The sequence below is a fragment of the Cynara cardunculus genome (assembly GCF_001531365.2).
Source record: "Cynara cardunculus var. scolymus isolate 2C chromosome LG 4, CcrdV1, whole genome shotgun sequence".
Classification (NCBI taxonomy): domain Eukaryota; kingdom Viridiplantae; phylum Streptophyta; class Magnoliopsida; order Asterales; family Asteraceae; genus Cynara; species Cynara cardunculus.
In genome coordinates this window covers 10,864,212-10,887,148 of record NC_037531.1, presented here as the reverse complement: position 1 = coordinate 10,887,148, position 22,937 = coordinate 10,864,212, and the positions used below count along the sequence as shown (strand labels likewise).

At 34.7% G+C, this 22,937-nt stretch overlaps 2 protein-coding genes across 4 annotated transcripts; one reads left to right on the top strand and one right to left on the bottom strand.

Annotated features, from left to right (window-relative positions):
• Positions 1-1,191: 1,191 nt before the first annotated feature.
• Positions 1,192-10,260, bottom strand: LOC112511146 (protein ABCI12, chloroplastic). Of its 3 annotated transcripts, XM_025116617.1 has the most exons (8): positions 9,969-10,239; positions 8,238-8,675; positions 5,895-6,011; positions 5,586-5,822; positions 5,318-5,482; positions 5,170-5,245; positions 5,014-5,078; positions 1,192-1,641 (listed from the first exon to the last, which is right to left on the bottom strand). In XM_025116617.1, the coding sequence occupies exons 2-8, from the start codon at positions 8,586-8,588 to the stop codon at positions 1,489-1,491; spliced, it is 1,164 nt and encodes a 387-aa protein (XP_024972385.1). In that variant the 5' UTR covers positions 8,589-8,675; positions 9,969-10,239; the 3' UTR covers positions 1,192-1,488. The 3 variants fall into 3 exon arrangements, with proteins under 3 accessions (XP_024972385.1, XP_024972386.1, XP_024972387.1); XM_025116618.1 differs by lacking the exon at positions 8,238-8,675 and having other exon boundaries at positions 9,969-10,260; XM_025116619.1 differs by lacking the exons at positions 8,238-8,675; positions 9,969-10,239 and having other exon boundaries at positions 5,586-5,758; positions 5,895-6,001.
• Positions 10,261-14,174: 3,914 nt separating this feature from the next.
• Positions 14,175-16,462, top strand: LOC112511336 (membrane-anchored ubiquitin-fold protein 3-like). The gene is made up of 3 exons (XM_025116926.1): positions 14,175-14,601; positions 15,699-15,863; positions 16,197-16,462. The coding sequence occupies exons 1-3, from the start codon at positions 14,472-14,474 to the stop codon at positions 16,250-16,252; spliced, it is 351 nt and encodes a 116-aa protein (XP_024972694.1). The 5' UTR covers positions 14,175-14,471; the 3' UTR covers positions 16,253-16,462.
• The last annotated feature ends 6,475 nt before the right edge of the window (positions 16,463-22,937 follow it).

The following is a 22,937-nucleotide window of genomic DNA, read 5'->3' as shown; positions in this document are numbered from 1 at the left end:
AGTGGTTTGGATTTTTGCAAAATCCGTTATCTGGTACCAGTTGGAACCAGATTTGGAATTTGCCATCCTATCTGTTGATTGATCGGTTCCGGTTGGCCGTGCAAACACTTGTTGGATTAAGGTTGCACATGGATTAAGTGGGCTGGTTTTTGATCGGTGTGATTTGAAAAATCGCAACGTGTTATAGAAGTATTTTGAGTATAATCCAACTTAACTCGTTGGGAGTTGATCAGGTTGTGACATGATAACATGTAGCCGTGCAATAAAATAGTAAATAAAGTTACATGAATGAAAGAGTACAGATTGACTTATAGAAGATTGGAAAAGCTTGAGATCATCTGATACTCCGACTTGAACTCTGCAAAATGCAAGGACGATAATAAGTCAACTTGGGGATAGCTTTTTATGCTTTTTGGGTGTGACTATTTCTTGGAGGAGTCATAAACAACAACTGACGACGACTTCAACGATGACGGATGATTATAGTTTATGATGTAACATGTCATGCAATGTTGTTGAGAAATTTGATAAATGGACTCAAAAAGTAGTGAACTCCATTTCAAGGCCAATGAAGATTTACTACCATAATAACGCAATCATAAGCTTCTCGAAAAACAATAGTTCAAATGATGTTGTATTATATCTTAACGCAAAGTATTTGTTCTTACAAGGAGTGAAGAAACATCGTTTATGTATCAAGCACATTAGCACTCATGATATGTTTACAGATCTATCAACTAAAAGGTCCAAGTTATCTTAAGAACTTAAATCCTATTGTACATCTTTTTGCTCTTAACTATTTTACATTCTTGCATGATTGTGGTACGTTAGGCGTGCTTCATTTGGGAACAAGACTCGACAGGCAAAAATAAGTAGACGGATGAATTTGTGGAAGATATTAAAGTTTTAATTTGACATGGATGGTTTAATAATTTACCGATCTTTTCTCTCTTTCCCTAATTCATGTTTCACCTATTTTGGTGAGTCAAAACGATGCATTTTTGTCCCACTGAGTTCCGATCTAATTTCATGCCAAACGTGGACCAAGTTTTTGTTTTGTCCTAAGGTCCGGTTGCTATGTCATAAGACTGAATAGGACTCAGATGAGAATGACGTAAGCGAGTAAAAGAGTTGCGGAAGGTTTTGGGGTTTTTTTATTCCATCCATTTTGATGTCTCACTCCAATCAAAATGTCGTACCAAATATGGGACAGTTTTTATTATGTCATGTCATGTATTCTGTCCCATAATGTACTAAAAAAGTAAAAATTACACAAAATTCATGATCCATGCCCCCAGAATTCTAAGTTTGAATCCTTTGTCAAATGCAGGGCCTGATACACTAGTACACATTTTTGGGTTGTTCTCATGGACGCTGGCCGACTCCAAGCGCTTGCAGTAAACATTAGCGCTCCATGTTTAAGTTGCTTGTTCGGACAGATAGAATTGTGTGAGTTTGATGTATCGTTGAACGTTTTCATGTATGACGTTAGCTAAGCATATACTCGGATAATACAGCAGCAGATATAAGTCCGACTAGTGTCATAATGGATATGACATTTGCCACTGCTGCAGAAGAAGTCGATGAGAAGTAAATCTTGTGCAACTTGCTGTCACCCCTGAACCCTCTCACATTCATCGCCTGCGAAAACATACATAAACATCTACTTCACCCACATTATATAAACTCATCCAAAAACCAAACCCTAAATATATCAAAATCAAACTCAAACAGCACAGATTATAGAACCATAAATTAATGAGGGCTGTTGATGTTCATCTAGTTTGTATTAATATATGCATATAATAAATAAGTAACTTGAGTGCCACGTGTCATCATATGGTGAGACGGTTATATTGTTTTCCCGCCTAAACATGTATGTAGACACAATTTACATTAGTGGTTCAAAGAGGCCTATTTGGTTGACATATGTCCCTCTAAACATGTATCTTTTTTTTCGTGTTTTAACTGAGTTCCGTACGAAACGGGATTTACTTTCTTAGCAGGGTAAAATAGGTAATTAAGAATATAACTCTGAATATTCATATTTAGACTTCTAAGTCTGAAGTAATCCCAATTAAGAAGTCTGCAATGTGAAGTTTGTACTCTGAACTCTTGTGATTCAGAATTATTGTCAGAGTTATTTTCCAGAGTTATAAGACAACTCTGGTTTGTTGTTCTCCAGAGTTACAATGTGTAGTTAATTTCCAGACTTAGAAGACAACTCTGAACTGTTGTGCTTCAAAGTCATGCTCAGTTAATTTCCAGACTTAGAAGACAACCCTGACCTCTTGCTCCGTAGTTATTCAGACTTCTAAGTCTGAATGAAGAAATCCCAATTAAGAAGTCTGAACTGTGAAGTCTGTAGTATCAAGTATTCTGGAGTTATGTTCCAGACTCGGAATATGAACTCCTGTGCTTCAGAGTTATTCTCAGAGTTATTTTCCAAGACATAAAAGACAACTCTGAGCTCCTTTTCTTCAAAGTTATTTTCCAGACTTAGAAGACAACTCGGAACTCTTGCTCTGTTTTTATTCAGACATCTAAGTCTGAATGAAGAAATCCCAACTAAGAAGTCTGAACTGTGAAGTCTGTACTTTCAAGTATTCTGGAGTTATTTTCCAGACTTAGAAAACAACTCTGAACTCCTGTGATTCAGAGTTATTTCCCAGACTTAGACGACGACTCTGAACTCTTTTATTCAGAGTTACACTTATGAGTTATTTTCGAGACATAGAAGACAACTATGAACTCTTGCTCTTCAGAGTTATTTATCTCTGGAAATTCCAAACTTACTAAGTCTGAAGTCTGCACTCTCCTTCAAAGTTCTAAATCCAAGTTAGGAAATGTCAGAGTTAATAAAACTGAAGTTTCCTCATTTAGATTTAGAACTTTCAATAAGACTGCAGACTTCAGACTTCAGAACTCTGAAAAAATGGGATTTACTTCTACGTCTGAATTGTGAAGTGTCTACTGTCAGGTATTCTGGAGTTATTTTCCAGACTTAGAAGACAATTCTTAACTTTTGTGATTCAGAGTTATTCTCAGAGTTATTTCCCAGACTTGGAAGACAACTCTGAACTCTTTTCTTCAGAGTTACACTTCTGAGTTATTTTTGAGACATAGAAGACAACTCTGAACTCTTGCTCTTTAGAGTTACACTTCAGAGTTATTTATCTCTGGAAATTTCAGACTTACTAAGTCTGAAGTCTGCACTCTTCTTCAAAGTTCTAAATCTAAATGAGGAAATGTCAGAGTTAATAAAACTGAAGTTTCCTCGTTTAGATTTAAAACTTTCAATAAGACTGCAGACTTCAGACTTCTTAACTCTGAAAAAAATGGGATTATTTCCAAGTTTAAATTCAATTTATTGATATACGTTAATTTCTAATTCAAAATTCAAACTTTTATCCATTGCCTATTGTAATCCCAATAAAATCGGGATTTAGTTTTAAGTTTGAATTCAAATTCCGTTTTTTTCTCATCAACCGTGCCTTTAAATTGTGGCTGAATTTTGCTACTCTTCATCACTCAGATTGGCAAAGTTGAGTTCCGGTCTTTGAGGTTTTGATTGCACGGACAAGCATGAAGAACAACATGCAGAGCTCTGCATGGTACCTGTAGAGCCTCTGCATAGTAGTTGCAAACCCTCTGTATAGTACTTACAAAGCCTCTGGCTTGCCTATACAGAGCTCTGCATGAAGGAGTTTATTTGCTCTGGTCCACCTCTGATCCCCCCTTGCAGTTCTTTGATACACGAATGAGCACTAAAGGTTTCTGTTTTGCAACATTGCACCGTTTGAATCACCTGATTTTCATCATATCATCACTTTCGACGATCATTCATAAGTGGAAGATAAGTTTCCTGAAATCATTTCATTTATTTAAAGTAGCCCGTGTAATACACGGGTGCGAACCTAGTTAACATATTATACTATTAATGATTTATTTTTAATACAGTGAATTACATTTTTGGTTCCTGTGGTTGCCACTCGGTATCAAGTCTAGTCCCTACTTTAAACTAATTGCAATTTTGGTCGCTATGGTTGCCACTTTATTTCAGATTTGGTCCCTTTGGTTGGTTGCTGTTTAGTTTTGGATTTGGTCCAACTAGTTAACTCTGTTAAAAAAAATAAGTCAACTTGGGGGCAGTTTGGTCTTTTTATTCTTTTATCTTTTTTGTTTTATCATTTTTCTCGTTTTGTATTTTTAAATAAATTTGAACTACAATCTACTCATGCACCTCAAAACCGACCCACCCTCCTATTCTTCCCCCTTGACGCCCCTACACTCCGGCAAACCCCTTAGCCCAACCCCACCCTCCGCTCATCTTCTCCGGCAAACTCAGATCCAAAATCAAAACCCAATCAAACCTTAAATCTAAACATTAAATGCAGTAGTCGGAGATGGTCATGTTGGTCATTTTGTATTTTCTAACTAGCTTATAAGCTAGTTTTTGCCAAGCGTGATTAGTTCATCATTTAGCTTATCAGCTAGTTTGTCGGAATGAAGCCTCAAAAATCATATCAAACTTTCAACCATAATTTTACTTTCTTATTTTTATGAACCTTCAACTTTCTTCTTTGAGTATGTTAGCCTTATTCCTAATGTTCTATGTTCTCATTTTGATTTTACTACACAATCGCCTAGGTAGGTTGTTCCAAAGTTTCAACCCGACCAACCCAACCCGCATGGTTCGGTTTGGGTCGAGATTTTTCAAACCGCAAATATTGGGATGGATTGTTAAAATGCTTTCAACTAGGCTAACCCAACCGGTGTGCAACCCTAACCATTATACTCGTCATATTTTTCAGCACTTACTTTATAACCTCGGATCGGCTCTTGACTAACCCCCCATAAGGCCTATAAAGTTAACAATCAGTCAAACCTCGAGTGGTCATGAGGGGACCAGAACCAGTGATGATTGGGGAGCAAGGTCTTACCGCTCGAACACAAACTGTGGTTGTTTTGTAATGAAATAACAAGTACGATAAAGGCAGCAGTATCTCAAACCTGGGTTATCTGCTCTGCGTGATTAAATATATTTTTGAAGATCCGACGGATGTACGTAAAGAAAACTGCAATTCAACAGAGTATGCTTCAAATTACGAAATTAAATCATAAAGACAATGCATTACAACTTGGTATAATAAAAAGTTGTAGATTTACCTTCAACTGTCTCCATAGTAGCCAACTGTTGCCAATTTATCCTTCGAGATACAATCCCCAATGCAACAATCCGAACCTAACATAAAAAAAAAGTGGAGTAGAGTAGTTGTTTCAGTGAAGACAGTATGAGTCAATAAATGTAGCTCACCTCATCGAAGACTAGGTTGATAAACCTCAATGATAGTAGAAGAGTAAGAATAACTTCGGCAACTGGGACACCAACATACGCCAATGGCTTCATAAACCATTCCAGACCAAACGCAAGTTGTTCTGGTGTTGTAGTGCTCAGGCAAAGACTTGCACTTTGAAAAATCTACAAGTAAAGACCCGCTTAAACACATAAGAAACATATATGATTTGAGCTTAATTTCTCGTTGAATACAATGATTTTCAAAAATAAAAAATAAAAAACTTACGGTGAAGGTTAAGCATGCAGATGTGCTGGCTACAGACAGTCCTTTTCTTGTAAGCTGCAACGGTCCTAATTTGAATAATAGATATGAATAACCAGCAAAAGATGATGGAATAGCGGACAATCCCATCATTGAAGGCGGTGGGGTTCTTGACTGTACAACCATTGGCATGCTATCTGCACCGAGTCCCAACATTAGGAACAAAATCCCGGATAGTAAGGCAACTCTTCCCAGTTGATCCTACAAACACTATTAATTAGCATCTTCAAGTGAAAAATATTCAATAGCAATAAGAGAAATGGCGACACATACCACCCAAACTTGTCTTGGCTGTATCCATACAGACAATAGAGCCAGAAAAGTGATTAATCCAAAACGCATATATATATGGGACCTTGCTGGTAAAACAACTAAAACCAGAAGCCATGCCTGCACAAACAGAAACCAAACTTAGAAACACAAAAAAAAAGTAAAACTACATCTTTGCTTTCTGATGGTATCATGTTTATATAAATGATGGTTATTCTGCAGTTATGGTATATCTTGTTAACTTGTTAGGAATGCATGTCATTTCATTTGCGTTTATAATGCATTTAGCAACTTCTGGAAACTTATAACCGCTGGCTCTAGATATGCAAACTAGTGACTCATAGGCACACGACTTTCAATCAGACTTTCGTATTTATAGTATAAAATACTGTTTTGTTATAGCGGTCTTTATAAACTGCCCAAAAGAGATGATAATGATGATAGAAAATGATAAAATCATCTTTTTCCATCTAATCAAACTCCTATAGGGATTACATTTTTTGCTTCAAAATAGGGAAAGAATAAGATTTGTTAACGGAAAGGCCCGTGTGCTCAATTGAGTTGAATTTGCGTAAAACCAACCAAACTCTTTACTTTGTAGATGTTGGATGGTGGTATCATGTATGGTGGTTTATGCGTTAACTTAATTTAGGTGTTTAAAGCTTAAAGCAGAAAAAAGAAGATAAAACCATAATTCATTGGTTTTCTTTACACAAACAAACAAACAAACCCTCGCACATGTGACAAATTGACTAGAGAAAAGGAGTTTGCTCTATTATCTAGATCACATATTGCATTAGCAGCTAAAAAGGAATGTGATTAAAAGCATGAAGTGGAAATGAATAAGAGCAAGGATAGATCATATATCTAAGTTAACACAAATAACAATGATATCTACTTGACTTAGTTAAGTCAACAGATCAAGCATCGAAAACAATAAAACAGAACTTCCCCTGAAAACTTTGAAAATTGTCATATTAAACCTTAAATGCTAATCACAAGCAACCTCTTATGTTTCAGCACAAGCCAAATATAAAAGATCATTACCTATGACTCAAACCCTTGCACTTTCTTATGAATGATTATCCTTGAACTTAGAAAGAACGATATGTACTCTCCAGAACATGTCCTTATTTTAAGAATCTGATGAAATAGTCCGTCAACATCCCAGAATTCTATAGCTACTGGACTTTTGAAGAATTGCAGACAAGTCTAAGAAATTTACAGCATCTATATATGTCCCACAGTAAATTCACAAAAATATAGTTATACTGCTGAAAGAGGTCTGGCAAGATCAAAGGTTTCAGAGAGAAACCATCACGTAGGTCGGCAAGGGTTGTAAATCAATCGGAACCAGTCACGTATAAACGTATAGGAGCAGATTCCCAAGATAGCAACAAATTCCAATAATGTACATTGGATCAGACACATATGGTGCTAATGGTGACAGATTCAGACAGATCAACACCAAACAATAAAGAACAGAAAAACAGGAGACCTAAGGTTAAGGCTTTAGTACCATGAAACAAGCAGGGCTTCCCAACTTTTCGTTAACACTAAGGGTCGTTTTTTCAGCAGCTTAATGAGCTCAATGTAACTCACAGCTTATTCGGTCAGCTATACATGACTGTTTGGTAGTGGCTTAATGATATAGAAAGTGTCTTATTCACTAAGCTTCTAGGGGAAGCTTTATAAAGAAAGCCAAGTTTTTTCCAATAAAAAACGCTCTCTCCATCTAGGAAAAAACCCTTCCGTACAAAAACCTTCTCAATCTATATTGACAGATTAATCCAATCACACAACTTTATCCATATAGAAACAGCCCCTAAGAATGATATGATTATATATAGAGAGCAAAAAGATGGCAAGTGTGACTTGATAGTTGATCTTCTTACACTAATGAATGTGAAGATGAAGTTCTATCTCAAGTGAGTTGGAAACGTTTTCTACAATAATTTCAGAATCTTTAAACAACTCATCAAAAATTACACTACACACAAACATCTAAAAGCATGAATCAAATTGAGCTCTTCTTGTCATTCTAGCTTTCATAAATCCCAAATGTAGGATACATAAACACAAGCACCAAAACCATTAACATGGTTCAAGAGAATATATTAAATGCCCATGAATATATTCAACTAATTCGTAGAAAAACATACAACGCAATCAATAACATTAGACTCCACTCATTTGCATCTCATATTACCTTTGTAACCGGCCAAATTTCAATAAAGCAAAAACCCACTCATAAAACCAATTCCAAACAGCAAACAGAAGTTGAAAACCCATGAACCAATTTCAAGAACTTGCGAAAATAAGTTCTAGTAAAAGAACGAGGCTTACCAATTTTATTCTTGGATCAACGGTGTGCAAGAAAGTAGTCGGTGAAGATATGAACTGACAAATTGGACTAGAAGTTGCCCCGGCAATCGACCTGAGGATTTTGTCAGCTGAGATAATATTTTTTGGTAAAAGTCTCTCCCATTTTGCTGGATTGGAATCACTATTTTCTGTACATTTGATCCGGGTTTTGAACAACGTTTTGCGGTTGTAAGGAAGGGAAGAATAACTGTACTTAGGGATCTTTAGGTTTTGATGAAACTGATGAATGAAGAAGATATGGGGGTTGTGAGAAGATAGCGAATGGGGTGTGAAATTGGCGGTTGGGTGGATTTGGGGAAGTGGGTTGTACATTTGGGTGGACTGGTTTGAGAATCGGCTTCAATGGCGAAGATATAACCTCTTGTGGCAATGAACACAGACGAGTAAGTGTTGAAGCTTCTGCTTTTGTAACAAGACAATATAACCGGTTAAAAATACTTATACCACAACTTCACATAATACAAATTTGACAAAATTTTCAAACTAATGCTAAACAAATGAGTGAATGTGTATCCTTAAATTTCGGAGACGATTATTTTTTGAATGTGAAGTATGCTTCTTTGTTTAGTAACATCACTAACATTAATATATACATAACAATGGGATGATTTTTTAATGTCACGTTTGATTTAAGCATCAAGGGTAGGTTTTGAAACCTAATCTAGCCAAAGATGGTCGGCATCACATCCCGCTGCATCGCTTGGGTAGACAACTAGTGTTACAAAGGCAGAAGCTTCCACACTTGCTCGTGTTCATTACCACAAGAGGTTATATCTTCACCGCTGAAGCCAATTCTTTAACCAGTCCACCCAAAATGTACAGCCCACTCCCCCAAATCCACCCAACCATCAATTTCACATCCCATTCGCTCTCTTCTAACAACCCCCATATCTTCTTTGTTCATCAGTTTCCCCAAAACCTAAAGCCCCCGAAGTATATTTATTCTTCCCTTCCTTACAACCTCAAAACACTGTTCAAAACACCGGATCATATGTACAGAAAATAGTGATTCCAATCCAGCAAAATGGAAGGGACTTTTACCAAAAAATATTATCTCAGCTGACAAAATCCTCAAGTCAATTGCTGGGGCAACTTCTAAATTGATGTATGGGGTAAGTTGCCAGTATGGATTTAGTTGTCAAAATCCTCAAGTCAATTGCTGCGGCAACTTCTACATTAATGTATGGGGTAAGTTGCTTGTATGGATTTAGTTGTCTGTACCGACAAACTAAATTGATGTTTGTTTGTTGTACCGGATAAACTGTCTGAAAGATGTAAATGGCCACTTTACCCTTACAGTGGAGTTTCAAAAACATCATATTTCTTTTAAACATTTCATCGAACACCTTGTTTACAGTTTTCATATTACCAACTTTAGCATTCATAATACGCAAGTCTATCCCCTTTATGTATTTAAATTAACAAAATTATGTTGATTAAAATCGTCTTTCATGTATGCCTCAATAATTATGAGAAATAATATAGATCCTCCATGGTAAAAGAAAATCAATAATCAAAGGAAGCAAGATTAATATCAACAACACTAGAAAGTTCTTCCATTTTCTTCTCCCTGTACACCATGACACATGATGGATTGCCATTTCCACCAACTCTCTCAATTATATTTCTGTTCATTTTATCACTTACGAATGCAAATATCGAAGTGGTATATAAATTAAAGTAATTTATTACCTTGGAAAGAAGGAGAAGGAAAGAAAATGGGTGACTACGGTTTTCTCGGTGGTGCAGGGAAGAAAAGGAGAAAGGATCTTCTGGTTTGTGACGGTGGTGTAGGGCAGTGGTGCTGCAGCAAGGGTCATGGATCGATGAATCCCAGATGTAGAAGCCAAGCTCGAAACCTAGATGTGAGAAGCCAAGATCGAAACCCCATCATCGTTCCAACTCCATCTCTAAGAAAGACGCAGTAGATAGACACCCGTATGGGTGCGAACGTGTGGTGGGAGAGTCTGGATTTCCTTTGAATTGAAACGCTGAACGAATAAGTCATATGCTCCATAGAGCTCGTTAAGATCTTTCCAAACAGTCCTTAATTGTTAATTATTAATATGTTAAAAGTAAAAATTAGTTGATGACATAAAATAAACTAAAAGGTCGTTTACCAAACACTTATCCGAGTAAGCGCTTACTAAGTCACATTGCCTCACGGGATGAATATGGTAAGGGCTAAGAATTTTATCCGGTAAGAGCGAGACAAATACCATGAGTCTTACCCGGCAAGTGAGGCGACGACGCTTATCACGGTAAACGCTTACCGGGTGAATTGTTGCATACTATGTCATTTTGACGGATTAAAATCTTACCCGGTAAGTAAATAATAGTGTTAAATTTTACCGGTAAGCACTTACCGGGTAAGTGTTTGGTAAACGACTCCTAACATGACATATTAAGAAATTAATTCATAACCCGAGAGGAAAAGAAGGAAAGTCTTGTTCGGTGTTCGTATCCGTCTTTGGTTTTCGTCTCTAGTTCGTCGGAGGATCGAAAGTCGAAGGTTTTCACGTCTATGTAAGGATACATTTTTGAGATGGGATAAAAGTAACCAGGGTTTTTTTTCTTGAAATCAAATTATGTATTTGAGAAAATAATTATGTATTTTTTATTGAATTGTTATTATGAAATGTCGTTATAGTTTAGGCCGGTGGTTTCACATATGAAATGTTATTAGACTTGTTGCAAAGAAGCAGAATGGCTAAAGGACTTGTTAATTAACATACCGTTATGGCCAAAGGCAATGCTGCCAATTTATATACACTGTGATAGTGCGGCTATACTATCAGCGAAATGGCTAAAGGACTGTTGACTTAGACATGGACAAGACAATCAGTTAATAAATGATAGCGTGATCACTATTGATTCTTACGATCAAGTACGAACTTAGCATATCCTTTTACAAAAGGATTACCAAAAAAACTGATTGAAAGTACTTCAAAAAGGATCAGACTCAAGCCTACCTATTAAAAGTCACCATGATTGAACCTTGTCTTGACACTTGGTATTTCACCAAGTCTCAAGATTAAGTTAAAGTACTCATTTGAATGTGGCTGAAAATTCTGCAATGCTTTAAAACCTATAAAAGGTTGAATATAGTTCTTAATGGACTTGTAACACATATTATTAGCTTTTTCTTCTTTTACGTAATTTCATAAGATTTTTCTTACTTTGAGCTTCAAAGTAAGTTTAAGTATTTAGAGCGTTTAAGCTATGAAAACACTCTTGACAAGGTCCACCTATCTGAATGTGGAAGTAAGGTCATTTCCTATGCGCTAAAGAGCTTAGCTCTGAAGCATTCAAAGAAATCAAGATACAGACCCATGACCAGTCAACGAGTTGGCTTACAGTGGTTGAATGAATGACAGGAAGGATATGCGTGAGGCATTTCCATCTAACACGTAAGGGAAGATGGTTCATTGACTTTGGTTCGACCATTCTTACCCTAGTTAGACTTGAACACTTTCACTATGTAAAGGTTCAAGGTACAAGACTCCACTTTTACTTACGCATAACATCCCTAAGAACTTTAGAATCTGGTTAGGTCCAATTGTGTTAGTTTCTCCCAAATTTGAGTCTATTTTGGAAATGGTGGGGTTTGTTGGGGAAATTTTCGAAATAGCATAGAAGTCTTATTTATTTTAGATTAAGTCTTAGGAATAAGAGAAAAACTCGTTTTGGTAGATTTTATCTTGTCCCACATACCTGAAAAAGTGGAAACAAAAGTGGGTATATAAGTGGAACCATTTTCTATATATCAATTTAATATATTGGAAATGATGGGGCGTCGCCGCAATATGGCGCTTTGATTGCGTACTTTGCACTTCGCACACACGCTTCACCCATATTGGATGGTTGGAACATGGATAGTTGTGATGGTTGGTGAAAAGTTACCTTCAAACAGATGTGACGGTTCAAGAAAAGGTTGGTCGTTGCGGTTAACTGAATGGTGCTTGTTCGAACAATCACAACGGTTTCAACCGTCGCCTATAATGGCAGTTCCCATGAATTGCACCTGTTTGAATAGTCATGATAGTTCGAATCATCGCCAGTAATGCCCAAGTGACGAAATTCTGTCATTTGTTAAGTTTAAGGGAATGTCGCAAAATGCCTATATATACCCCTATAAAACATCATCAAAAACATATTTTCTCTACACTAGATTACTATAGCTTGTGTTGCTATAGACACACAACTTTTTAGTTCCTAGAAATCCTTGCAAACCCAATAGTTCACCTAATTATCATCGCTAAGGGTCCGTTTACTAAATGCTTACTTAGTAAGTGCTTATCAAATAAATTTCATAATCGGATGAACATGACAAGGGTCAAGAATCTTACCGGGTAAGAGCGATAAGAATGATGAAGAGTTTTACCGGGTAAGTGAAGATAACGACTCTTACCCGGTAAATTGTTGCATTCGATACGTTTTGATGTACTAAAATCTTACGCATCAAAATAAATTATAGTGTTGATTCTTATAGATAAGCACTTGCCGGATAAATATCTGGGTAAACAGCCCCTAAGTGTATCTTGGTAAGCAATTTGCTGTGAACCCAAAGCACTCTATGTTCTATCGAAACGGTGGGGCCAAACTGCTTTAAGGATAAAGAGAACTTGCCTTGAAGCGATAAGTAATAGGTTTCATTTAGACGTTTCATACCTTTAGTTTGTAACCCCAAAAACAACATTATCTGACAGATACAGAGTTCAGAATCAGCGATTTCGAGGTCTTGCTTAATGGCCCCAAATTGCATCGGCAATCTGCATTTTGAACATTCTAGAATTCATAGTTGTTTGAGGTCTTTTTGCAACTCAATTCTATCCCCATACCATAAAATGACAAATTGGTTAACTTCGTACCTCTGGCTTTTGTCCGTTATGTCTTTTGTCGCATTCAAATTGGAAAAATGTTACATCCGATCCTACCATCAAATTTATAGCCTTTGAGAAATATGTTTTGTATTTTATTACATATAATAATCCATAAAAATATTTGATTCATAATAAAATATTTAATTAATTTATGTGTTAAATAAAATATGACAATTATTTTATATGAAACAAATATTTAGGGGCTGTTTACTTAAATGCTTACCCGGTAAGTGTTTATCTATAAGAATCAACACTATAATTTATTTTGATGCGTAAGGATTTAGTACATCAAAAACATATTGAATGCAACAATTTATCAGTTGTAATCTTCACTTACCGGGTAAGACTTTTCATCATTCTCATCACTCTTACCTAGTAAGATTTTTGGCCCTTGGCATGTTCATCCAATGAGAAAATTTATCCGGTAAGTACTTACCAAATAAGCGTTTAATAAATGACCCCTTAATTTCAGAATATAATTATTCTTATTTGGAAAATAATACTCGATTTCATATTTAAAAACCATTTTACTTGGGAAAAAAATGTTCAATTTTTGCACGTATATAAAATATTTGTTTAGTATAATGGTTGTTTTAATACAAATCGTCAAATACAAGGATGATGTCTTATTGGTTTGAACTTGGACTCCAATGGTCAAAAGTGACTAGAGGTTCCGGGTTCAATTTCAAGGAGGAATAAAAATCCCTTTGTAACCATAAATGTTCAAATACGGTGACTTCAGACTACCCAAAAAGTATATAATCGTCCTAAAATTAGTCGGCTAAAAAAAACCCTATGAAATTATAGTTAGTTGTTATTTATCTTGTCATTATAAAGTGTTGATGCTTGTTTATTCATTAGTATTATAGTACACATTAAAAATGTAAATAAATAATAGAATATTATTATTAAATTAATAAAAAAAAGGAGTAAAATATTGCAATAATATTTATAAGAAAAGAACAAGGTTCCATTGCCATAAGTGTTTTTTCCTTTCTTCATTTTTGCCTTTCATTCTGTGTCAAGAAACCTTTTTATTCTCTCAAAATTCTGCATCCTTTGTTTCAAAACCTCACTATTTATGCATCTACTGAAATCTCTCTCTCTCTCTCTAAAATCTAACTCCATTCTTCTGGTTTAATTCCATCACCACTTCCTCTTTCCAAGCTCAAATCCATTGATATCAACAAAACCCTCATTGATTTCTGTGATATTTCATCTGGGTTTTCACTTGATTCATCAAGAAGCTGAGATTTCCAGTTCTTTTTGTGAAAAATTCAAGTGGGTTTATGAGATTTTGAGGGTTTCTCTAATGGCTTCTGAAGATTTGATTCAAGTCAAATTCAGGTTAGCTGATGGCAGTGATATTGGGCCAAGCAAATACAGTCCTACCACCACTGTGGGATCTTTGAAAGAGATGATGCTTTCACAATGGCCCCAAGGTTATTTCAATATCCAAACTCTCTTCATTTTCCATCTTCTTGTTGGGATTTTGTTATACAATTTGCATCTAAGATTGATTTTGATTTGATTTGTTATTGAATTTTAAGTGTTTATATCTTCTTGTAATTGGATTTGATCATTTGTGGGATCTTCTGTGTGTAAATCTTAGCTTCATTTTCCCTGTTCTCTCTATCTTTGTTAGTAACTGTGGCAGCTTAATCCCACCAACTAGGAAATAGGCTGGAGTAATCATAGGTGAACCTTCATGCCACAAGGGTTTTAGCAGCTCCATGGTGCACCACAACCCAAGTGGAAATCTGGGTTTGATCCTTGGGTTAGATTGGTTTTTAGTGAAGAGATAAGACTAGACTAAGTAATGATGCATAAACTAGCTACTAGTAAATGCTGCTAAATTAGTGAAAATCTTGAGGTCCTACATGAACTAGTTGTACCCATGTGCAATTTATTTGAAGTGATAAGAAATGAATATGTGATGGTGGGTTCCATTCATGAAAGAAGCAATGAACATGGGCCAAGAAAATATGATGAAAAAAAGGAAGAAAATGGCATAAAAAGAATGGAAGTTTTACTGACTTCATATTTGTTGATCATTTTGAAAAGTTCCCATGTTTTGGTTTGTTTGAATGCAAATGTTTAACACCGAATCATCGTTATCGCTTGAGGGATGAAGTCATATTCAATAGTTGTTGTATTGATCAACGTCACCGACTACCCTTTTTTTGCGTTGACCAATGCATCCGCAAAATACGGTAACGGTTCCCCAAATTCCGTCTCTTTGGCGTCAACAATGCGGAAAATATGTAAGATACATTATATATCAAAGCTAATAAGGACCATGTGAAATCGGTGGCATGGCGGTATCCAGTAACCACACCTTTATGGAGGTCAGGGTTCAAGTGTCACCAAACGTCAGAAGTGTATGTAAGTTTAATCTTTCCGTGTTGAAAAAGGAAATTGCTTAATGATTTGTGCTTAAAAAGGTATTATCTCATTGAAGTCATAACAACATGGTTAAGTGATTGATTAGCTTCCTATTTGCTTAACTTGATGATCTTTCTATTTCTGTCCGATGAAGAAAACGGGCCTAAGACCATAAATGATTTGAAGCTCATAAATGCCGGAAAGATTTTGGAGAATGATAAAACGCTTGCTGAGTCGAGGTCTCCGGTGAGTGAAGTTCCCGGAGGTATTATCACTATGCTTGCCGTTGTGCGCCCTCCTATGCCAGACAAAAACAACGGTAACTCATTCCTTTATGTTCACTAAATAGAAACTCCCAACGTCCCAAAATAAGTGTCCAAATATTTAAAGAGTTGATAAGATAAATAAAGTAACAAGTTGGTGCACTCATTCTATATGTATTTATAGTTGAAAAATTAACTGTCATTTTTCCCTTTGTCAATGCACAAAGTTGGTTTTTTTAATATACGAAAAATGAAACTCAAATACGAGTCTCACATTTGGTGAGATTAGAATCCTTAGACCTTTAGAAAGGCTGGGTTACTGGTATTTTTTATCTTAAAAGCGGAAGAATAATAACATGTGTGAGCGTTTTATGTGAATTTTATCGCAGAGAAGTTGCAAGACGGCTCCCCGAAACAGACCAGCTGCCCATGCATGATTCTGTAACCAGACCGGAAGACTAATCGGGCTTCTTTAGGCTCGTGTTACGTGGATTACGAAGTGGAATTCGGGTGTTTTTTTGAGGTTGCTTATAAAAGAAATTTGATCCTTTTGATTTTAGATGTTTAATCGGAACTTTGACTTGAAATATACAAGCTTTTAAGATAACTAAAGACGTGTCTTTTTGGCAAAACAGGTCTCTCAAGATAATTTAAGTAAGATCTTGTTTACCCTTTTTTTTTTTTTTTTCTATTAAGTTCGTATAAGTTAAATTGTTTGTCTGGATAAAAACATATTGATCTCTGAGAGATGCAAGTATAACATAGAATGCATTAAGCTTTAATATAACATAGACCTAATGGGTTAATTCTCTAACCCGATTCAATCTGAAAAATAGCCTAATGAACCCAATTCAAACTGAAACGAAACTCAATTGGGTTTTAAATTTTCCAACACGATGTCGTAAAAGAGTGGGAATCATATCACCCAACCTGATAAGGCTGGCATAAATTAAATATATCTTAATTACATGAGCTCCTCTTTGTAGTCAAATTTGTTTTTTATTATAGAGTTTTAATTTGTAATTGTTAGGACTAAAATAGTGAAGTTTATGCAAGTTTTATAAAGTCCTTTTATTTTGTATTATATTGTAATATTTGTAATTGGACTTAAGGGTACTGAGCTTTCAATGTAAATGTCACTGCCACCTGTAAATAGGTGACATGGGCTTAGAATTAATGTTGTTAATTCATTAGTTCATTCTAATCATTCACATGAAAGAGGTTATAGAGAGATTGTAATTTTCTGCTTTGCATAATATGAATCTGGCCGGTTTCATCATTTTCATCTTCAATATCTTTCTATTTACTGTTTTAGTCTTGAATCGTTGTTTGATATTGGGACTTATAATTGGTATCATATTAGAATCGATTAATTTCTATCGGTACGATCATTCCATCTGCAACAAATTCAAGTTATTTTTTCTGTTTTTTAGCAATGGAACAGTGCTCATGAACTTAGACTTCATGTTCGACGTTTTGTGCTTAAGAGATCATAATTCATCATTGATTTCAATGTTTTAATCAAATTCCTTTCAAAGGAATTACTTTTTAGTGGGTTCAAACTTATTTTAATCATCGATTGAAGTTTATTTGATGATTTTTGATTAATTTGATGATTTTAGTTAAACTCTATACTTCGATACTGTCAGATTTGAGTCATTTGACTTCATCACTCAATGAATGTTTTTGATGAGCGATAAGGGGTTTTCATTGCCCATTCAAGATTTGAAGCTAGATTGAGCGATGTAAGAGTGTTCATCAGCCAGAATGTGTTTGTTGGTGACTTGGTTTTAAAAACTGTGTTGAGCGATATATGTTTTGACTTGGATGAATTTTTTGCCTCCCGATAAAGCTTGTTCTTCGTCCAAGTCTGGGCTTTAATGATTGTTATCCGCTCAACATGTTGAGCGATAAGGATCTTCATCGCCGAACACACCAGGCGATGAAGAGATGCTGGGCTTTTAAGAGATGCTTTAATGATTGTTATCCGCTCAACGTGTTGGGTTTTCAATAGATGCTTACTTCAAAAAACCTTTGAGGGGAGATTGTCAGGACTAAAATAGCCCTAAGTTTATGAAAGTTTTATAAAGCCCTTTGACTTTGTATTCTATTGTAATATTTGTAATTAGACTTAAGGATATTGGGCTTTCAATGTAAATGTCACCTATTTAATGGGCTTAGAATTAGTGTTGTTAATTCATTAGTTCATTCTAATCATTCACATTAGAGTCGACTAAGGCGATAGAGAGATTGTAATTTTCTGCTTTGAATAATATGAATTAGTGTTGTTAATTCATTAGTTCATTGAAACTTATATTGATACTATATGTACTTAATTATTGTTTCTACAGAATGCACACATTTTCATTCGTCGTTTTGTATACAAATTTGAAATTGCTTTCCGTGAAGAAACCTAATATGAAGACAATACTAAAGTCTGAAAGTTCCAAAACCGTTGTTAGTGATTGATGAATTCAATTTCCAACTTATTTTTATTTTTGTTTGAATATTTTTCAATTCATTGTTGTTATCTTGGGTAAATGTAATATCTTTTGTGCTTAAGTACTAACTGTCAAGACATTAGTTTTTGTATTTTAGGGGTTTGACAATCTGGGATGATCTATGTCCGTCTAGCCTTCTCTAGACGCTCTGTGTCCGTCTAGCCTCCTTTAAAAGGGGTCTAGTGGAGTCTCACATAGTTGGACTTGGACCATTTATACTCAATATATATCGACGCCTCTCTTATCTCCTTAAAAGCTGTTTTGAAGAGTAATTTAATGAGATTACACATATTCTCAGAATGCCCACCACTAGAGATGGTCAAAATTGGTCCGTCCTGGCCCTGGACCGGTCGGGACCGGTTATGTTTTTTATGAAAATTCAAAGCCCGGCCCAAGACTGTTTATGGGACCGGTTATACGTAAGCCAAACTTTTTTTTAAAAAAAAGTTGATATAAATTATATATCAAGTTTTCCAATATTTCTATAAGATTTTCACCTTTTTCTTTTTTTAAGTTTTTCAACTTCTTTTTGTTTAAAGGAAAAACAAATATAACAACAACAAATAGAGAGAATGAATATGTAATTATCATTAATCATAAGCACATTATATAGGGATGAGTTACAAGTAGATAACTACGATATATACCAGTCCTTTAGACGATGACACTAATCCTACAACATTCCCCCTTGTGCCAAGTCAAGGAGTGATGGTGCACAATTGTCGTCTCGTTAAAACCTTACGCCAAAATAAAAAACCAGCGGAAAAAATAAAAATAGTACGAAGGAAATAGTACAACGCACCAACTTCTTTGCAATACATAGACTTTTCCTTTAGTCGAATATTCTCTTAGATTCGTACATTAGTCATGAGAGTTAGGAAAAGAGGATGATATATAAACTATTACATCACTAAAACCTTACACCAAGGAACAAAAACCCAATGGGAAAAATATAACCTTGGGTGAAGTAAAGAGTACAACATACCAATATTACATATATAGTAGACTCCCCCTTTTGTCTACTACTGCTAATTGTATAAAAACTTAAGCAAAATATATTTTGTGTTATCACCCTTGATGTAGTTTACTTTCAATTCTTTGATATATTATGCATCATTTCCATAAATGTAGGAAGAGTATAGGATGAACTCAAAACAGTAGCTCCTCTAACATGTACATTGATAGTCCTCAACCATGTACAATATTAAGCAGTCTCATATAGAGTAATATTCTTGGAATAGTTTAAAGAGGTTTGTTTGGTTTATTTCCAAGCAATCAACATGTTCCTTATGATAATTCCTTATCCAATCTGAGAACAACCTTTGTATGAATCAGATAGATACCTCATATCAGCATACATACATAGAAATTGTTTGGTGTTTTTCAACAAGGGCTAGTATTTTTTCCTTTCATTATCAAAGTAGGTATTGAAGTTCCATTATCAATGCCATTTTTCTCTCTGTAGAGAAAGTATAATCCCACATAATGGTTCCAAAAGATTAATTTGATATCATTTCAATAACGTTGCGTTATCGATGAGCTAAATCTAGTTAATAAGTTCATTGAGAGATACATATATCGTCAAGTGTATTGTGCTAAGTACAATAATGCGCCTATTGTACTTAGATAGGGTTATCTAGCTCCAAACACCTCTTCGTCATCATCCTTTAGACGAAATAGATCTTCCTTCTACAAACTTGGTGTCTAAGCTCCAATAGCTAGACAGAAACAAGTTTTCCCAAGATCTTTTATCTTAAATTCAGATTTCAAGTAAATTATGGTTTCTCTTATTTTATCAAGAGTGTCTATTATGTTCATAATATCAGCATATAGAGTTATGATTATCTCAAGATTCTTTAACTTTATTTTACACCGTAAAAAAAATTAGAACAAAACTATATAATTCATTAACTTAGATAATTATATCAAAATCATATTGAGATCGATATAAATTCAAATACTCATTTTTGATTCTTTTTTACGTCAATATCCACTTGATTTTAATCAAAAATCAAATAATTATGAATTCGATTTGGTTTTAGTTTCTTTTCAGTTCGATTGATATCAATAATAAAAAAACATTAGATCAAATCATGAACTATGTTTAACTTCTAACATGATCATACTCACATATAAAGACGAAGAAATACATATACTTACTTGAATAGAAGTGGTGGGAAGCAAACCATTCAACAGTGTCGGGAAATGGATAGAACAAGCGTTTAGCAACGACAAACAATAAATACTGAGTTTACGTGCTGATAATGTGTTAAACGAGAAACAAATATAACAACAGTAAATAGAGAGAATGAATCTGTAATTTTCATTAATCATAAGCTCTTTATATAAGGATGAGTTACAAGTAGATAACTACGAAATATTCCAGTTCTAATCTAACTCTGATATATCTATAATTATCTCTATCATCATATTCTTTAGACGTGATACACTAATCGGTCTTTGAACAAACTATAGGGACCAAAAAAGTAATCTGGTTTAGAATTTATGTGACTCAAGTTTTTCTAAATAAATTTAATTTTTTTTATATATCCAATCATAAATCAGTTTTCTTAAAATAAAGTACAAATTAAATAAAAATCTTTATATTTATTTAAAACTATTATATTCACAAAAAAGTTTAGCGTGAAAAAATCTCAAGTTTAAAAAACAAAGGAAATCAAGATAAATTCACATGTCTTTTGGGTTGAGAATTGAAATATGTGAGTAAAACATTGAAAATTAAGTTCGGTTAGCATGAGATTATTAATATATTGTCAAACTACGAATAATTAAAATAACAACAAAATAAAAAATATATAAATTAAGATTAAAAAACACTGATTTTCAAATGAAACTATCACTACAACAAAATTAAGTTTATTTTTTATAACTATAAATCAAGTCTTATAAAATGGTTTGTTATGACGCTTATTAGTTGGCGTCATATAAACATAAATTTGTTGTAGTGATAATTTTTTATAATTGTTTGAATAATCGATGTTTTTTTAATCTTAATTTATAATTTTTATTTTGTTATTATTTTGAATATTTGTAGTTACACTATATATTAATAATTTCACGTTAATTGAACTTATGGTCTGTTTACCTAAATGCTTACCCGGTAAGTGCTTAACATTACGAGTCAACATTATAATTTATTTTATTGGGTAAGATTGTAATAAATCAAAACGTATCATATACAACAATTTACCTGGTAAACGCTTACTTGGGTAAAAGTCGTCACCCTCACTTACCGGATAAAACTCTCCATCCTTATTATCGCTCTTACCGGGTAAGATTTTAAGCCCTTACCATGTTCATCCGGTGAGGAAAATTACCCGATAAGTACTCACCGGGTAAGCGTTTAGTAAACGGCCCCTTAATTTTCAATATTTTATTCGTATATTTCAATTCTCCACCCAAAAAATATATGAATTTATCTTGATTTCCTTTGTTTTTATAAATTTGAGAATTTGGATATATAAATTTGGATATATAAAAAGAATTTAATAAAAAATTAAAAAGAAAACGTGAATCACATAATTTTAGAGCAGGTTATACTTTTGGTCCCTATAATTTGTTTAAAGACCGATTAGTCCTTCCTAACGATCGTTGACTAACGTTGTTAAATGGAGAGATTTGAGAAGTCAGAGACCATTAATGTAGGTAGTTTGTTTTAGGAATAAAATCCAAAATTTGAGCAAACCATAATTTACTCTTTTTTATATAATTGATTTTTGGAAAGAAAAAAAAATGAGGACTGATTTGGGCCCGACTTGGGACAGGTTCTAGGAATTGGGTTTTGTACATGGAGAACAGGTCATGCGTTTGTGGTCATAACCGGTCCCAAGATTTCTCATAATCAGCCATAACCGGTCTCGTTTGAAAAAGTTGAGTCCGGTCAAGCTTTATTGTAGCTGGTTATGGGCCGTCGGTTCCGGTCCTGGTCCCAACCAGTCTCGGTCATTAAAAAATAATTTTTTTATTTTTTTAATGATATATATTTTTAATACATTATAAAATTTGTAATTAGGTCACTCAAATACACTTTAAAAATGCGATTTATTATAATTAAAATTACATTGTCTTACGAAATATAGTGAGAAACGATAATTGTGAACATTTTTTTGCGTTTTTTGCGAATCGAGAACTTGGTATGTAAATCCCTCAGCCAATACACTTATATATAGTGTATAGAAAGCAAAAAATACAAAAAAAAAGCCCAAAAAACAGCTTTTTTTTTTTTGAAAAATTAACGGCTACATTTAAAAAAAATAGCTACATTTTTTAAAAATGGGACCGGCCCGGGCCAGTCCATAACCGGTCCCCTAACCGGCCCCAGTCCCATGAAACACCCCAAGTCCATAACCTTTCCCAGATTTTGGTCCTATAACCGGTCCTTACTGGTCCCGGATCGGGCCGGTCCCGATCCCGGTCCTGGTCCTCCGGCATGCCCGGGCCTGTTTGGCCATCACTAGTCAGGACTAGGGATCATAGAATCGGTTACAAAAGAAAAATCTCAAACGAGGACGGATTTGGACCCAGCCTAGCCCGAGACAGGTTTCTGACCATCTCTAACCAGCACTACAGTTGGAACAAAAATGGGAACATGAACACCAATAAAAGAAT

Bases quoted from the DNA above. Each gene is read 5' to 3' on its own strand.
- LOC112511146 (XM_025116617.1), bottom strand. From the start codon at position 8,588: ATGTACAACCCACTTCCCCAAATCCACCCAACCGCCAATTTCACACCC. The intron at 5,823-5,894 runs GTATGTGTCGCC...TAGTGTTTGTAG, and splicing joins AGCCAAGACAAGTTTGGGTG to GATCAACTGGGAAGAGTTGC. The intron at 5,483-5,585 runs GTAAGTTTTTTA...CTTTACTTGTAG, and splicing joins CTGCATGCTTAACCTTCACC to ATTTTTCAAAGTGCAAGTCT.
- LOC112511336 (XM_025116926.1), top strand. From the start codon at position 14,472: ATGGCTTCTGAAGATTTGATTCAAGTCAAATTCAGGTTAGCTGATGGC. The intron at 14,602-15,698 runs GTTATTTCAATA...TGTCCGATGAAG, and splicing joins GCTTTCACAATGGCCCCAAG to AAAACGGGCCTAAGACCATA. The intron at 15,864-16,196 runs GTAACTCATTCC...ATTTTATCGCAG, and splicing joins TATGCCAGACAAAAACAACG to AGAAGTTGCAAGACGGCTCC.